Source organism: Mixophyes fleayi, chromosome 8 (assembly GCF_038048845.1).
Source record: "Mixophyes fleayi isolate aMixFle1 chromosome 8, aMixFle1.hap1, whole genome shotgun sequence".
NCBI classification, from domain to species: Eukaryota; Metazoa; Chordata; class Amphibia; order Anura; family Limnodynastidae; genus Mixophyes; species Mixophyes fleayi.
Window position 1 is genome coordinate 44,609,945 of NC_134409.1, and position 19,439 is coordinate 44,629,383.

The window sequence follows — 19,439 nt, forward strand, 5'->3', positions numbered from 1 at the left end:
TGCAGTCCCATACACAAAAAGATATGATGCACTGTGTGTTCTGACATCTTTTTATCATAGTCAGCATTTTTCAACAATCTGTGCTATGGTTGCTCTTCTGTAGGACTGGACCAGACAGGCTAGCCTGTCTCCACCCGCATCAATGAGTCCTGGGTGCCCATGACCCTGTCACTAGTTCAGCGGCTGTCCTTCCAAGACCTGCTGTTTTGGAGAAGCTCTGACCCAGTTATCCAGCCATCACAATTTGGCCCTTCTCAGAGTCGCTCAGATCCTTACACTTGTCTATTTTTCCTGCTTTGAACACATCAAGTTCAAGAACTGACTGTTCACTTGCTGGCCAATATATCCCACCCTTTAACAGGTGCCATTGTAAAGAGATAATCAATGTTATTCACTTCACTTGTCAGTAGTTTTAATGTGGTGGTTTTTTGGTTGCAGCAATGGCTTAGTTCATGTAGCAGAGAAAGGTAAGCAATGGTCACGGCTCCCTTTCGAGTGATTATCAAGGCGGACAATCATGTTGATCTTAGTGAAACTTAGTGTAAACACTTCCTTGTTCAGTGTTAACCCAACATTCCATCTCTGCTAAAAAGAACAATTATTATCTCCCCACTTAATTACAGACAGCTGAAGCTCATCCCACATCTTCTTTAGCACAGTGTCCTAATGTGATTTGATACAGGTCAGAAAGCGGAGATTACAGTTAGCCGTTGCCCTGCTCCTGTGTATGAATCTACCAATCAATACACTGCATTTCTGAAGCAACCATACCAAACTGTTTGTCCCTGTCTGAATAATTAGCTAGAGAAGCACCTCCCTTCTAATGTGACAACCATCTGCAAAGGAGTGAAAAAGAGCATAATGAAAATATTTATTTATGTTGAAACACACCAACTATTCAGGTATATTATTCAGTTCAGTCATAAACAGACATTGATGTAAATGATGCTCTTTTTGTATCCAAATATAGCTATTAGGAAATTAGGTATTTGCACAACATAATATAAAAATATTAATAAGTGTTTTATTAATTGGACCTGTCTAGTCACACTAACACCATGACTATGGTTAGTGTCACACAGTCCAGTGATGACAGGAGTTTACCAAACAGCAAACTGGGCTCACCTTTCTTTTTAGTTTAAAAAAAGATAGGCAAATCTATTAGCTCTGTCAAGTCTCCTGAACCCCATCATGAGGTTACATAAGCATATGGGCTATATTAAGAGCATAGTGGCAGGTGAGGCTATACGTGATATATTTGTCATATGGAGGCATACTGGCTATGTACTGGCATATGAGGCAGTATGGGGCATATTGGCTATAGGGGTATATGGCACATAAGGCAGTATGGACACATTTTGGCTATGTGGGTTATATTGGTTATGTGATGGAATGTGAGACGATATAGGTACTTGAGGTTGAAAAAAAACCCAAAAAACATATTTTCATCAAGTTCAATCTATTCTCTTCAAAAAACCTGACACTATGCTTGGTCAGTTGTCTGAACCAACATACTATACTGGGTTATTAATGTCTGAATTGGCACCCGAAAATGATCTACCTATTCAAGGTGAGGCCTCACAAGTACAAGCATAAAGGGGCAAAATCATAATTTTCATTTGAGTCAATGCTTTTTAATACATAATGTTCTACAGCAGATTGGCATTGCATACTATTGCTCTTTGATCTATTTATGCCTAGATCGTTCGTCCACAAAGATTCATCCAATAGTTTTTTATGTAAGGTTTAAAACATAGTTGATGAGGTTGAAAACAGACACCAATCCATCAAGTTCAACCTATTTTGGATCTCCTGCGATCCCTCACTTGTATATGAAATTAATCCAGAGTAAGCAACCGCCAATCTGTTTCAATTGTGAAAATCCCCCCAGACCCAATATTACAGTTCTATTTTTACCCTATATCCACTACAATCCTTCATTTTAATTAACGGTCGTATCCCTGGATACACTTTTCCACAAAAAAATTGTCTAAGCTGCAGTTACTTTGCCCACGTTGCAATTGTCCCAACATTTATCCATGCTGAACTTCAGCTGCCCATGTTGCTGCCTAATGTTCCAATTTATCTCTAATCCTTTTGCTAATATACATTTTCTACGGATTCTATTATGCTACACACATTTTATCTAATTCCTACTTCCACATAATTTATAAACAAATGAAAAGAGCATTACAAGACGAAGTACCTATAACCTACCTAAAGTACTGTTACCATTAATAACTATTCTCAGGCTATAGTGTATTTCATTTTCTAGGTTAAACACCTGCAAGGCCCAGGGTCAAAGGTTTTTGAAAAATCTAAATATACTACAAGGGTGGGGGGGGGGGGGGTTGTGTGTGTCATTTGTTTCTGTATTTTTTAATCCACTGATAACATACTAGTTTGTAGAGTCTTCATAAATTACAAGAATTATTTGACAATAACTAAAGCTAAATTGTCTGCGGACACAAACGTAGAATCCACCTGGTTCAGGTGCTTTACCCCCATACTTTTTGACTAATCTTTTTATTAAATGACACTTCTGTCAGTCCAAACATCTGTTATGGTGTCTGTAGCATTAATATACAAAATATCAATAGCAGTGTATTCCTTTTTTATACACAGAGGTAACAAAAATATTTAATAATGCTGACCTCTCATTGTAACGTCAGACCAAAGCCCCATTTTCATCTTTTATGTGACCAACATGTTCAGCCCTTGACTTTTTACTATTGATACACCTAAATATTTTGCTTGCTTTAGTTACCCGTTTCTCATTTTCTATTTTAGCCTGATTGTCATTTCACAAGTCATGTTGCATTCCTTGTAACACAAGTGAAGATGTTGTCCTTTCTGATTTATGTGTTTTACCTTTAGCTTTGATTTTATTTTTTAAACTTGTTCCCCTCGGAGAAAACATTTAAGTGTATTCATTTAAAGTTGCTTCAAACTAATTCTATTCTGTTTCTTTACATAGTATAACCTCATCCACAGCTAGAGGAAATAAGTAGCTTATATCAAAGAAAACTTAATTCTGATGACTGTTAACGAGGTTCTCCTTAATGTTAACATTTGGAACAAGCCCTGTCTTGTTTAATATTACAAGATCCAACAGAGCACTTCTTCTAGTTGAGGATTCCACTAGCTGACCCATAAAATGAAACTTATCAGTGGATGAATTTAAATTTTGGCTAGTGAAGCTGCAGTGAGGGGGTGTTCAATGACAACAGCTAAACAGCTGTATATTACAGAAATCTGGAAAAGCCTGAACATAATTTACATAGAGCAACTAGCAAAAAATGCCATTCATTGTATATACAATAAAAACATTATAGATGAGAGAGGCTTCTCTACACTGTGTGGAAACGACTGCCACCCAGTGGAACAGCCTTGAAACCACATGTATTTGTAAATTACTAAAGCAAAAGCTTCCTTAAGGCTGCAATACCATCTAGTACAGTGTTGGCTAACCTGTGACACTTAAGGTGTTTGTGAAACTACAAGTCCCAGCATGCCCTTCCAGCAATAAGCTGCTATATACTGGCAAAGCATGCTGGGACTTGTAGTTTCACAACAACTGGAGTGTCACAGGTTAGCCAACACTGATCTAGTAAGTAAATTTTACTAACCATCTCCCTACCATGGACCCCTCTGCTGTTCTTCCCAACCATTTTTCCCATAGCTATACTGGTTCTGTACCACAGAACAGGCATATTAATTGTATTAGATAGAGTGCAGCTTGTAATCCTGTGATTGATCCTCCCTCACACACTCCTAATACCCCAACCCCACCAAAACCCCCTCTCCTGGTTTTCGGCAAGGGCTTTGAGAAGGACCGTAGGAGCCCAGGATAAACAGCTGCATGGAGCAGCCCCCCAGTGTATCAGTTAGGGTAGGGAGAAGGTTAGTAAAAGGTATCTACTAGATGGCAGTGGAGATTTAAATCAGAAAATATTCATATGCTTCTTGCTATAAAAATATATCAATAAGGAAATGCTATTTTATAGCAAAGAGCATGTGGTGACTCTGATTTAAGAAATACTTTTGCTTATTTAAAAGCACAAGTAATTTCAGGATTATGCCACTGGGTGGCAGGCTCCTCCACTCAAATAAACCCTTATACTGTCCTTGTAAAGTACAAACACAGGAATTTAAAAAATAAGATTCATTACTCAGATTTCTTCATGATGAGAACAATTACACATTTATTCCATTAACCTGTTTCATTGGGAATAACATAATTTTCATTTACACAGGTTAATGGTACTTTGCTGTCATTTCCTTTATACTAATGAAGTTCTGTAATTTCTCGCATGAAGCAAGGTATGAATCCTTTAATTTCCTGCACCAGTCTCTCTCCTATTCCACCTACTGTCCATCCAAGTAACTAGCTCCTGAAACACCGCTAGCAGGAGGGACTGCAGCATGATACTAAACACTTTTACTTCTCTTATAGGCACTGTCATACTAGTGACCTTCTTAAGTAAAAAAGATTTTCTTTAAAGTAATTTGAAACAATTTCAGAGATATGCCACTAGGTGGCAGCCTTCACCACACTGTGGACAGAAGTGTATCTACAGCAATAAAATGCACCCTTTCTTATTCAGGGGTCTATGCATCATTGGTGTCAGTGGGGATGCGGAGCTTCCTTCAGAAATTGGGGTCATGTGAAATTATCTCAGCAATTTATGCACCTCCGTCCATTTCTAAAGTTAGACAGGCTTCCAGCCCTGAGACGCTGGTGGGAGAAAGACGTTGGGTATTTTGCAGATGAGGATTTGGTTGATGCTCTGGGTAGAACCAATACTGCTACCCTATGCATTAGATTTCAACAAATTCATTTCTATGAATGGGGATTCTTTTTGCATATGAGAGTGCCCCCAATACTCGGTTTGGGACTTAATCCGCAGATCAGGGGTCGAGGTCCCTCCCTTTGGTCCTAGGGTGTGCCTGATGTTTGGATTTGAAGGAAAAGCTAGAAGGTGGTGATTCCAGATGTGTTTAACTTGACCTTGCTGGCCAAGTTATTAATAACTGGCTTTGTTTGTATATTGTTTTTTTATATGTTATGAAAAATGTTTAAAAAAAATAAAATAAAAAATGATAAACAATTCAAAATAAGACACAATATGCCAACCTCCAGTCAAAACCATAATTGTGGGGGCAAAGGACAAGGGGAAAAAACCCTTCCAAAATATAGCCCCAGTAAAATGACCAAATTATGTTGTTGGTATAGAAACCATCCTGCCTGCAATGCAACCAGGATTCTGAAACTATAAGTCCCCACTAGGCAACAGGAGGACAATGTATCCCTAAGACATCACTACTGCCAAGCTACTCAGTAGTGTCCTTGAAAGAAAGCAAGAAAGAGAAAAATATCCAATGTAACAAACTTGTGTGGGCGGATAACGTACACAATAACACAACTTTGTACATATTGTTGTAAACCAGTCAAGAAAGTGACAAAAACGCTGCCAACATATACTTGCAATACATGTAGAGCACCTTTCGACTGTCACTCCAGTCTTTCTGGGGCGGTACACCTGTCAAACCGTAACGCAGGTGTCCTAAGGCGAGCTCAGGGAGGACAGAAACCTCCCGTGGAGCAGAAGGGTATCACACATCTACATAAGCCACTGTCTGCAATAATCACTCTGGTCGTGCAAGTAGAGGTCAGCTTTCTGTATCATTTATTTTGTCAAGATGCTATAGCATTCGGCTGGTTGGGCGTGTTTCTTTTTAGCCTGCTGGAACCAAAGTAAGTAAAATCCAGGCAGCATTAGTCATTGTGAAAAAAATTCTTTCAAGGTATCTATAAATCCCTTATAAGGTGTGATGCTTTGTCATCAATTGAATGAGGTTGGTCTAAAACCAGAATTAACAATACTGAAAAGGTTACAGTGCACTCACTTTCAGCAGATAGTACCAGAATGGAAGTGTTGAACAGACATTTTAACTCCCAGCATGACATGTAATGGACATGACCAGACTATACTTTTATTACATTTCAATCACACTCCTTCAATAAAGTGTTTTATTCAGAATGATACTAAGGGACATATTCAATTGTCCGCGGGATTGCCGAAAATCCCGCGGTCCGCGCAGGATTACCGTTATTACGGTAATCCTGCGTGGAAAAACCGTTAATACGGTAATTTACTCCCTGGATTTCAGGGAGCTGCGAGCTGAAATCCAGCGAGAGATTACCGTATTAACGGTAATAGTTTTTCTGCGCTCGGACCCGCGGACAATTGAATACCCCCCTAAGAATTGTAAATTACATAAAATAAACAGATGTCTCCTTGGATGTTTACAGAATAAGAATAGTTACATGTACTTAAAAATGTTTATTTTCATATCAGATTAACTACTGCAGCATACTGCCCTTTACTAACGTCACTAAACATTTTTATTATTTTATTAATAAGAAAGCATTTTGATGATACTGGTAATCTACCAGCAGATGCTTCTTGGCAGATGGTTAAAATATCTGTCATGGCACACAGAGGAGCAAGAGTGTTTGCCAAGACCACTTTCAATTTCAGGTCAAAAGCACAGTGTCTGAATTTAAATGCCATCTCTGAAGTCAGAGGGAAATGGAGACAAAATGCTTCTTGTTCTATTCCCAACCAGTAACTGAATTCAAAAATATGCAAAAATACACTGTCTTCCACAAAAGCACTATATTTCTTTAACCAGACTAAAGCTAAAACATGATTGTGTGGCAAGTAATATTAAGTAAATATATAGTATAGAAAACAGCCTTGTAATTTAAAGGAAATGCATAATGGGCTATATCAATACTTGCACTCTTCAATGATTACAAATATAATAAGCTATCATATTCAGAGTGCCAACAAGTGAGCAGCATGATGTTAGTGATTATTCAATCTCCCATTCAGCCCAACAAATATAAAAATAAATTTAAACTTCATGGGCCTGAATCATCCAGGAACGCATACTGAGCACAACCTGCGTTTGAGCTAAAACGCACGTATTTCGGATTTGTGCACACCCAAATTCATTAAGGCACAGATCTACTGTGCTCTACTACACAAGACACTGCACAATACATCCAAAGACCACGTGGATTATATATTTCCAAAAGAACACACACACACACATATATATATATATATATATATATATATATATATATATATATATATATATATATATAAAATACAACTAAATATCTTTGAGAGACAACCAATTGAAATAAGAACCCGAAATTTAGAGAACAATGAGGACCTAGTAAGGGGATTGTTTCTCTTTCCCCTTTTTTAATCTTTTCACATTCATTTCGTATCTTTAGCACGATGATTTTATTACTCTATATTTCGCGGCACAAAATCATTACCATTTTAATAAACAATAATAACATTTGTTTTATGATATAAAACTTGAGTAATAGAAGGAATTATAGTTCTTGTACTGGTATAGAGAATAAATAATTGGCTCCAATATTAGAACCCTTTGTTTCTCCTTTTTTGTTTGTAAGATTAGCATCAGATAATAGGGAGTTGGCCAATGAAGCATTGTCTGTAGGGGCTAAATACAAGTTCTTATATTTCAAAATGGGATTCAATCTCAGATTGTGAGTGTGACTTGATATTAGTAGTATAATGCTTTTTCTTTTGCTGTTGGAAGATAAAGGCTAGTAGTGTCTCTGCCTTGTCATCTTATCAGAGGTATTTGTTTTTAGTAAAGTCTACTTTATAATTTGTTTACATTTTGTATTGTTTCCTCGAGTCGCATCGTCTGGGCAAGTAAGGTAATGGTTGTGTTAAGAAATAGGATCTCGTCTGTTTGTCTGAGCTTTCAACTGTGCATTAACTGACTCTTGGCTTTGTTAAACAAATTTACTCTCATATCTCTACCTTGCCGGACCTCAGGCTTGTTTAAAGGATTCTTTGTCTTCTCTACTCCTGATCCCTGCCTGTCTGACTCTTAGGGGCTTACCCAATTCTTGGCGGAAACTACAAAAATCTCGCGGCACGCACACTATTACCGTTATTATGGTAATAGTGCATGTAAATACCATTATTACGGTAGTTTTCTCGCTGGATTTCAGCTCGCAGCTCCCTGAGCCGCAAGCTGAAATCCAGCTTACTATTACAGTAATAACGGTAATAGTTTTAACGCCGCGGGGATTCGGAAGAATTGAATATGCCCCTTAGTTCTGCCAAATACATTCTAGTTGCTCACTACCTGCTACCGTGAGCTGTCCACTTCATCAGACAAGTGCCAAACTACTCTGCATTAACCACTGTCTGGTTTTAAGTTCTGCCAATAATATCCTGGTAGCTCACTACCTCCTACCGTGTTTTCTCCACTCCACCATGCAAGTGCTGGATCAACAAGTGCTACTAACAGAGCTTAAGTCCTGGGGCAATCGAGTACTGTGGAACATGACTAGTTCCTCAGAAAGGGGGCTGCTAAAGGTGAACATCTCGTGAACAGCTTCTAGCAGTTGAGGATCTCACACTACTCTGTTCTTAACAGCAGGTAGGAATCTTTTAGGTTACTATTAAGATTGTGACATTTCTCTTTATGATCTCTATTTTTAAAGAAGATATCATATGTCCCTGCATCACTGCTTTTGATGCCTCCAAAAATAACACAGGAGTGTCCCAATGTTCGATATTATCATCTACATACTCCAGCCAAAGGTATGTCTTGTAATCCTCATTGTGATAAAGATAAGAAGGGAAACACCAGAAGCAGTGTTTGTGAGTGGGGGACCTTTTATTCAGGTCTATGTGGATAAGAACATGACCAGAAATTATGATGTTATCAGTATGGGTTTTAAATATTCTGGTAAATATGCTTGATCTAGTCAGAATATAATATATTCTGGAAAAAGAATACACATTTTATTCTGGGATCCACCATTCAGCTTACCCAGATACTGCAATCTCTAGGGATCGATCATGCCATGATCGGTGATAAAATTTGTATCCCTCCTATCACTATAAAAGGTTCAAACATTGTGGCGATAGAGTTATCAATACTTGGATCAATGGTCATTTTAAAATCCCCCAACTATTAAATCCAGAGAGTATGTTTGCATTAGGAGCAGAAGAATCTGCTTATAGAAATCATAATTTGAGTATTGGGTGCATATAAATTCAGTATGGTGAATTGTTCACAGGAAATCATTATGTGGAGTAGAATGTAGTGTCCCCCAGGGTCAGTCACCACACCAGATATGACATATTGTAAATTAGTGCCCAGTAGTATAGCCATTCCTCTATTTTATGAAAAGGATGCAGAGATGCAATCCTGTATCCATTGGGATTTAATTGTGTTACGTTAATTGGCTCGCCAATGCGTTTCTTGTAAAAGAACAATGTCGTGCTGAAATTTCTGAAGATGAGACTGGATCAGTTTTCTCCTAATGGCACTGTTTAGACCAGTCACATTTCAAGGGAAGTAGTTGGATGTGATGTGAGGTCAGCGTCTTAGTGGAGGGTGGGCATACACATGTGGACATCAACCAGTACCAGTTCTAACAAATGTGAATAATGGGATGGGTAAACCTGAGAGAGGATCCTACTCCATCCCAGCAAACGGGGTAGGTATAGTTCTATAGAAAGAGCTAGTATAATATAGGATATTCCTGAAATCCGTTATCGTTCACGAGAAGTCTACTGATTGAAGGAGGAAGGGGAAGGGAAAAATTAAAAAGGTTCAGGGAAGAGAAATTAAACAAACATGTGAACAGTTAAAACATTAGGTACATGAAGAACTGTAGAACAGATGAAGTAACTAATAAATGTTTGTGTAGCTTAGGACAAATAAATTTATATCACGAACCCCAGTGGGATGGTGAGAAAGTGGTAAGTTACAGTAAGACAATTGAAAACAGTAATATGTCAGTGGCTGTCCCATCCAGGTTGGGATGATGACTCAGAAGATGGGGGGTCCTTTTGCTGTGTGTTGAAGTGTTGTTTGGACTGACAATCATAAAACAAAAGAATTGTTCCATCCAGGCTGACTCTTAATTTTGAGGGGTATAGCAAAGCAAATCGGATATTCTGCTCGTAGAGGTGTTTACAAATTGGAGAAAATTATTTACGCTTTTGTGTAACTATGACAGGAAAATCTTGGAAAATCAGGCTCTTAAAGTCTCTTATTTGAAAAGTAGTAGTTTCACGCAAGGCTCTGAGAATAGTATCTTTGTCTCTGTAGTCCAGAAATTTTGCCACTGAAGGTCTAGGGTTAGGGGTTCCCCTGCGCGACTCCCTTTCTGGGCCCACCCTATGTGTTAGTTCAATTTGCACTGTTCCTGACAATGTAGGAACTTTCAGGGCGTTAATTAACTCAACACTCAGCCAATGAATGAAGTCAGGACCTTAAATTGTCTCGGGAGTGCGAATGAATTTAAGATTATTTTGTCTGTCACCATTTTCCAGGTCGTCAAGTCCCTCAGATCATGAATAGTTTATTGCTGCTCGTCCAATGACGTTTGCATGAAAATGATGGTATCTTCGTTTTGGCTAACTCTTTGCTTCAGTTCTATTATATGTTTGGTATGGGACTCAAAGTGAGTTAGTGAGTTAATAGAGGTGTGTATGCCGTCCATTTTTTCTCAATGAGTAGCATGATAATCAATGACATCTCCCTTGCAGCCTCAGGAGCACTGGGTAGGGGAGTATTAGATTGTGCGATGGTTACATTATTTGATGTGGCTCTTTCTCATTCTTTTTTCTACATTGCATACTCTATTTCTCATATTGTCTATCCCCATAAAGCATACTAATAATAACTAATTTCTTTCATGCTGTTTCACTCATGTTTTCCCTCTAGGCTGCCTAGTATTTCTTCCCTTAAGTAACACAGTTATCCACTATCACCGAGACCATAATAACCATGGATATATAGATTTGACTTTGGTCATTGTTTTCTAGTATGTTTTAACAAATTTCCCTTTAATAATTTTAGATCAAAATCAAAACTGATACCTTGAGGATCAACGTCTTTGGAAAGCTTAAGAGCATCAGAGTTGGCAAGGTCTGTGTTGGCAGGAGTAACACCAAGTATCAAGCAGTTTTCTTGAATGATGAACTGCATAATCATTTCTCGGATCTGGGACTCAATGTCTGCAGGTTGGTCACCAACTGGAATTTTTGTGATGCCCGGTAAGTCAATAAGGGTCAAATTCAACACTAGAAGAAAATAGGCAGCCAATGAAAATCTGACAATTGTGTAAAAACATAAAAAATGATAAGACACAAATGTAATGCAGAATATTTCTGGCAGCTGATATAAGTGAAAAATTATTTTCAATAGATACAGTAAATCCTTCCATCTTAATGTAATGTAATATATTATATTGGGAACCTTCTCATTTGGGGTGCCAGAATAATGGCACCCTGACATTTGGGTTACTTTTTTTTTTAAAAAAAAAAGGTTCAGCACCACTGGTCTATAGATTACATCAGTACATTTCTCTTTCTTTATAGAGGTACACTAAAAAGAACCTGACACTTTGGCCTGACAATAGGTCTCGGAATTGCTGTAAAGAAGTACTCAAAGCCATATAAACATATGGAAACAATGGTCATGGTAAAGAACTATAAAAAATGTTCATTTATATTATTATCCTTTATTTACTAAACACCAACTTTTATGCAACACTAGCCATGAAGGCAAGTGGCCCGGCTTGCCTTCACCAGTTGTCCCATACTCCCAATCTGACTTATTCTCTGCTTTCTTATAAATAAGGAGCAGCCGACTTCCGAGTCACCACAGCACAAGGCAGGGAGGTCACACAGCATACCAGAGGCGGAGGAGGGAGTGCAGTGTGCTGCCCCCTGCTTCCTCTGCGGGCTTCAGCAGTAATCATGGGGGAGGTGTGAGAGGCATGTGGGTAAAGTCTGATGGGCATGTCGGGAAGGTCTGATGGGTATGTGAAGGGCATGTGGGGAGGTCTGAGGTGTATGTGGCAGAGTTTGATGGAAATGTGGGGTCTGATCGGTATGTGGGAAGGTATGAGTGACACGTAGGGGCATTTGAGATTTGGAGTACATGTGGGTTCTGAGGGCTCGTGTGTGAATTTTGTGGCTAGTGGGTGTTTGAGCTGGACATTTGGTGCACCTCGGGGTATTTTAGTATGAGTGATGCTTGCATGCCAAGGTAGTTTTTGGTCTGTTTATTATTCATACAAATGATGGTAATGTGTGGCCTTTTGAAGGGTCGCACTTGAGGGTCTTGAAGTGTATCAGCTTGCCCACCGCTCAACTACAGTATAAACGTTGTGGGAGACACTTGGTATATGTTACAAATATCATAACAAACACTACTTTTAGTATCATGTGGTACATAATTCATTTTTTGCACTACATACATAAAGACTAAATTCTAAACTACTTGAAAAATATTTCCATACCATTTGGTGAATATATCCTCAGATTGATAGGAATGGATGAAATCCCCTTGTTTGTGGCAGTTGTTCTCTCTGTTTCTGATTCAATTTCCTGGCGAACCTCATCAAAATCTGAGAATTTCTTCCCTTTGCAGTGCAAGAACTCAGCATACTCTACATGAAACAAAATAGTGCATATGTCTTGTTTGATTATTTCTTTTCTCACGCTGAAGCATTTCCTTAACCTACTCGAAAAAATTTAAGTGCAATGTACCTGAAAGGATAGGTGTCCATCTTTGCGGACATTGTGTTTGCAAAGAATGTGCCTAATAGACTTATTTTGCCCCCAAAATGTGCTTAATGGGCACAAAACATATTTTTTTTATTAGAGATTAAGCACTATTGGATGATTCTTCTTTTTAGTATTGGCTGGTACTAGAATATTCAGTATATTTATTTGTACATTTTAAAAACCTTACTATTGAGTATATACTGTGGTTCCAATTAAGGATTGAGCCAAAGCAACTGTTTTGTAAACAGAATGCTTCACCTGTTTTTGTTAGTAAGATACGCTGTATAGAAGAGTGGGCATATAGAACATGAACCTGTTATGCAGTTCTCTGAATAAACCCAGATCACAACTTCTAGTCATCAGCTCAACGTCACCAGGTTCCAAATCACTAGTGTGAGCAGCACAGTGAAGTTTGCATGTTCTCTCCATGTTTGTGTGGGTTTTCTCCGGATGTTCTGCTTCTCGCCCACACTCCAAAAACGTACTAGTAGGCTAATTGGGTGCTGACAAAATTAACCTTAGTCTCTGTGTGTGTTAGGAAATTTAGACTGTAAACTCCAATGGGGCAGGGACTGATTTGAACGACAAATATTCTTTGTACAGTGCTGCTGTCAGGCGCTGTCTCCGCACTGATGCTAGGTGCAGGAGACGGCCGCCTGTCTTTCCCCGACAGCCGCGTTCCATTGCCTAGCAACGGGACACTTCCTAGTTTTCTTGGCAGGCAGTGTGCAAATGCGCAGAGAACCTCGCGTCACATTGCAAGACAACGGGACGCTTCTTTCACTCGCTTGTCGGTAGTCAGCTATGTCTGACCGCCAGAATCCTCTCCGCTCACTTTGCTGTATTAATAAGATTAGAGTGCCAGAGTACTGGTTCACTGCCTGCTCCAGCACTTACCTGTGATTCCTGCATCATGCATATATCGGTTCTGACTTGGCTTGTTCCTTCTACAATTCTCCTAGTTTATCATCATCATCATTTATTTATATAGCGCCAATATATTCTATAGCGCGCTTTACAATTGGGGACAAATACAGTAAGAAACAAACTGGGTAAAACAGACAAAGAGGTGAGAAGACCCTGCTCACAAGCTTACAATCTATGGGACAATGGGAGTTTGATACATGAGGTTAAGTCTACTTTTTGCATTTTGGTCCAGCCAGACTGCAAAGGTAAAAGTGATTCGTAAGTTAAATGATCCCGTCACACAACAATGTTGGTCAGGGGATAGTAGTTGTCTTATGTGAAATTGTGTAACCGGTGGTAATAGGGTAATCTAGTGAGGTTAAGAGAGTAGTTGAGGAATATTATAAGCTTGTCTGAAGAGATTTCAGAGGAAAGTTTCTAGACCAGAGGAGAGTCTTATTGTGCAAGGGAGTGAATTCCATAGAGTGGGTGCAGCCCGAAAAAAGTTCTGTAACCGGGAATGGGAGGATGCAATGAGGGTGGATGAGAGATGCAGATCTGCCAAATTGGGAGATATTTTGAGACAAGAGAGGAGATGTATGTTGATTTGGTGACTTAACACTCAGTTTGGTTTTGACTCCTGGCTTGTCCTGACTATTCTCTGGATCTGCCCTGTGTATTGTCCTGCCTGGTTGGTTCTGACCCGCATTGTTTGACTACGCCTGTTTACTCTTGTCACTATGTTGGTGACTGTCTCTGAGAACCGCGACCTGTGCACCCTTTTGCATCAAAGTCCAAACTCCCTTGCGGGGTTCCCTGGTGAATAACGGGGGTGAGAAAGACTCTGCGTCTCCTGTTCAGTTGTGCCAATACTAGCTAGTGGCCATCCCTGCTAATATGCTAATTCTTCGACGCTATATAGATAAATGGTGATAATGATGATTAAAGTGATGATGATAACTACTGGATCTATTATGCACATTTCTTGAAATTATATATACTCTGGTTGCGTCTCCATTATGCTCCTTTGTAAACAGCACATTTCAGAATGTGATTTGTACATCTAACATGAAGGAACAAGTTTGTCAAGCTCTGCATTGGACCGAGTATGCTAAGAGAACTCCTCTGCAGCCAAGCCCCATCCCTGCGACCATGTGAACACACTGCACTGATTCAAAGGTTGCCCGGCAACCAACCAGCTGTGAGTACATCTCAGGGTCCTAACAGTACTCCATCCCCATCCCTTGAGGAGGGGTCGAGAGACTCCTATAATTAGGTTTTTCTGGAAACGGCTTATGAAAATTTCCATTTTTAATTATTCCTCTGTATGGGAAAGGGGCTGCTATAGGTGAACAACAAGTAGGCGGTTCTAGGGGATTCATTCCACTTGTTAATGGCTGGCATCACATTATGACCAGTCACATTTTTCATGGACACAAGTCTTGACAAATCAGCTGCAAGTGTTAACACAGATGGTGCAAGTGGTTTCTGCAAGAGTTGCTGCTCAAAGAAGAAACCAAAGCTCAGCAGCCTCTCCTTGCTGCCTTGGCAGAACCTAAACTGAACCAGTCAGACTGATATTCGAGGTACCACAGGTTTTTAGGAATTTCTGAAAAAGTTGTAAATTGTACTTTAATAATGATCTAATTGCTGCAGAGAGATTCTCAACCATGAGCTTGCGGTCTACAGACCCATAACCCTGCTTTATCTTGCATGGATGCCTTATTTGAAATCTTCTGTAGAGTCTCATTTTAGCAAGGTAACGGCTCAGTAGATTAGCATTGTTCCAAATTCTGCTGCTGGACTATGACTGATGGAGAAAGGGCTTTTCAGGTGCAGTAACAAGTCCCTGAAACTCATGAGAATCTTTTGAACTATTAAAATAGACAGACAAATTAAAGACATTTAGAACAAGATGCTGTGATCTCTGGTTGGCTAACTTCCCCTCCTCTTATGGTAGAACCTTCAGAGCCTGTGCAAATTGATGCAAAAGAGGCGTGTGCCACAAGGGGTATTTAACCTGTGTGAAAAGAGTTAAATAACATGTGCCACAAGGATTATTTTGCTTGCATCTGTTCCAAGAAATCAGAAAATGACAAAACATAAGTGAGCAGAAGGAAGCTCACCTATGCTTACAGGTACTTCCTCTCAAGAATGTTGTTTTATTACCTGTATCATTTGATTGTCCCCAGTAATCTTTATGCCTTTGTGGACAGTGGTGATTCTTAGATATCACCGTAGCCCAAACACTTAATGGTGCAATTACACAAATTACTATTTGCGGTCGTAATGAGAATTCCCTTTCAGGGGGTTAGTTTATTTTAAGACTCCTGACCTTAAATTGTCAGTGGGAGAAATACATATGGAACGTATGTCTTTCTTTTTGATACATTCCTTGAGTCATTCATTAATCTTGGGATTCCATTGGTTGGCAGAACACAACATGATATTGACTGGTTTATTAAGGAAGTAGTTCAGTGGAGTAAGACACTGTCTCTCTTTATCTGTTTTCTAGGTTGCTAACTTAGGGTAATTACCCAGTGCCTACCAGAAATGTTCTAATGTGTTCAGTAAAAAGGTTGTAAATACTTTACCCATTAGTAGGAGTTTTGATTGCGCTACTTATATCATTTCGGGTTCCAGAGGAAAGATTTATACTATATCTGCCACAGATTCTAAGACAATGGAGGAAAACATTAAACAGGACTTAGAGAAGGGATTTATCAGACCAACTAATTGCTAGAGCCGGATTATTTCTTGTCTTCAAAATGGATGGTGAGTTAAGCCCCTGCATAGATCATAGAGGTATCAAAAATAATAATTGGTAATCTCTGATCTGCTATTTTCTCCAAGACTGCTTAACAGGGCGCAGAAAACTCAAGGAAGACAATGAGTGGAAGAAAGTACCCAATACAGACATTTGGTAATATAAATATTTTGTGATGCTGTTCGGCATTTGAAATACCCAGCGGCTTTCAAGGATCTCACTAATGAAGTGTTAAGTCAATTCGAAGGCAGATTTTAGACAACATTCACATTGTCCCCTCCTCCCTTTCTGAGCATCTTTCAGAACATGATGGTCCTTCAAAAGCTGAGAGAAAAACTATTTTATTCCACCTGGAAAAATACAAATTTGAGGCCCCAAAGCTTTTTGCTCTTGGGTATATAATTTCACAAGAGGGGTTCACCATGAATCCTGGTAAAGTTCAGGCAATTCTATATTGGAAACTTCTCACCAATCTTAAAACCATCCAGAGACTTTGGCCTTGCTAATTAGTAGAGGAAAGATATCAAATCTTTTTCTACAATAGTCGTAATAATAATAGCTCTAACTACAAAAGGGACCTATCCAGCCATGTGATCCACCAAAACCCTGGCAGCCTTTGATTCACGTGTGGAACTTCAGTTCATAGTTAGTTTCACAAACATATCCAGGTGACAATAAATTACATCCCTGTGCCTATTTCTCTAGCAAATTTGGAGCTGCTGAATTGAATTATGATGTGGGAATTTCTGATATTTTAGCCATCAACTGGGCATTGGAGGAACGGAGGCACTGGTTAGAGGGATTTTCATCCAAATACTATATATACTGACCACAAGAAGTTACCCTGTCTACAGACTCTCTTTTATTCTGAATTAACTTATAGATCTGGGTCCAAAATTAAAGCTGAGTCTTTGAAGAGTACATATTGAGGTGCAAGAAAATATTGCTATTATTCTCTCTAACCAGATATAAGCAACCCCCTTTCCAATAATGTGATGCCAGCTGTCAAAAGTTAAACGATTCCCAAGAACCACCTACAAATAGCTTCACTAAGAGCAGGCCCCTTTCCCATAAAGCAGAATATGCTCACCGGTATTTAGTTGCCCTCATGACTTAAAACGTGGTAGTAGGGGCTCATACCATCTCTGACTTGGCAAACAAGTAACAAGAACCGGAATCACCAGTGTAGAGCAGAAAGCAATGGGTGTCCAGTTCCTCCAAAGATAGATAAGAACTTGCAGCACTGGGTATAGTTCCAGGCCGAGAGGGCAGGTGGCTAGCAGACGTAATCAGTGTGTAACTGAGGTTCCTGTTTTTTATGCACAAATATAATAGCAGCACTTAGTGAATCACAGTAGTGTGTTGATGATTCCTTTCTGGATAACCCCTCCCCTTCTAGCACCTGCTGTGAACTTATAAATTGATTGAGCAACTTTCATTTCTGTATTGAAGTCAGTATTCAGGCAGAGTTTGGTGTCCAGGCAGCGGTCAGTGTAAAGCAGCGGTCAATATACAGGCAGATGTCAATATCCAGGATCCTGACCTAATCACTAAGCAGCATAATAACATAAATCAATAGTGCTGCTGATGGTCATCATCATTATCATTTTGTATCTTTGCACTAGCCCTCTAGTACCAACAAGAGATATGCTTCCTAAGAGGAAAATCGCTTGCCCACCTCGGTTCAACATATCCAGACATGCAAACATCTAGATACAGACACATATTAAGTGCACATGTGTAGTACAGATATGTGTATTTTATGATAAAAAAATAGAATATGCCTAACTAAATTCAAGTGCGCCAATTATAACAAAAAATGCCATGTTAGGATCCTTGTATTTTCATAAAATACATAGATTACATAGATACCAAAGACACATAATATGAGAACAGTCTATGTTTAGCTTAAATATGACTTATAAGTAGAGATGCTCAGGCTCAGTTTTCCGAAAACCGAACCCCCCCCCCCCAATCCGAGTACTTTCCCGCTTCCTCGGATCTAAATCGAGGCAAAACATCATCATTGCGTCGTTGGATCTCGTGGGTTTTGGATTCCATAACTACCTGCCTCTCCAGGAAATCCAACGCCGTTGCTCACACAGAAACAGGAGTAGCAGTGTTCTTGTCACTCTCCAGTGCCATTGCTCATACAAAACCAGGAGAGGTAGCAGTGTTCTTGTTACTTGACAAAAATTGACGGGAAATGACTGGAAATTAATGTTACTGTGGTATATAGTAATGTAGGAACAAAAAAGGAGCCAAATTATGTGATTTTTGAATTTTTAAGCAATTTTAAAAAACACAAAAAAAATACATCTAAAACAAAAACCCGCGAGGGCGGTTTTGCCAAAAGCAAAACACGAAGTTAATACAGATCCTAAACCAAAATACGGGCGGGGGGGCGGCAGTGAACATCCTTACTTATAAGATTTGATAAACAAATGAATCACAGTATATCTATATATAAACTGTCTATGGAAATTAATTTATATGACAATCCTGCTTTTCCACACATATCTAAGGGACTTGAACAGGAGAATATAAGTATATTTAGGAAACATGACTTTTAATAATAATAATTATGTCATGGGTGAACATTCCTACCTCTTTTAGAAGTGATAAGCTGTAGGACCAAAGGACGTCTTGTCACAATACCAGATCCCCGTGGAAGAAAATCTCTGAAATTGGACAGAAAATAATGTTCATAGTTCATAATATGTTGTAATTTTGGACCTAAGAAATCTGGCTCTTGAAATTGCACACATGACAATGGCAGTGTAAAATGTTGATATCATTCATAGAAAAAAAGATTAGGTGCACTTGGTGCTGTGCTAAGATCTATGGCACAACAAGATGTTTTGTCATCCAAGGTAAATTTGTCAGAATGTAAATTCCCTCTCCCTAGCCCCAACGTACACATGTCCAAGGCCCCATTTACAATTCCTAGCAGGAGCTATTACAAATTAAGAAATGCCAGGTAATATAACAGAAATTACCCTCACATAATATATCAGCCCAGTTACACAACTGTTTCAAGCAAAGAGATCCAGATCATTGCAAATGCCCTTTTGCATAACGGGTAATACTGAGCCTATTCTGAG

At 39.1% G+C, this 19,439-nt stretch overlaps 1 protein-coding gene across 4 annotated transcripts in view; it reads right to left on the reverse strand.

Annotated features, from left to right (window-relative positions):
- The window catches only part of DNM3 (dynamin 3), a 399,791-nt gene that overhangs the window by 368,163 nt on the left and 12,189 nt on the right, over positions 1-19,439 (reverse strand). For all 4 annotated transcript variants that reach the window (XM_075182456.1, XM_075182455.1, XM_075182457.1 and 1 more), the window contains exons 2-4: positions 18,943-19,016; positions 12,395-12,544; positions 10,968-11,171 (exon numbers count right to left, since the gene is read on the reverse strand). In XM_075182456.1, coding sequence (XP_075038557.1) covers positions 10,968-11,171; positions 12,395-12,544; positions 18,943-19,016 — 428 coding nt within the window. The remainder of the gene's footprint in view (positions 1-10,967; positions 11,172-12,394; positions 12,545-18,942; positions 19,017-19,439) is intronic.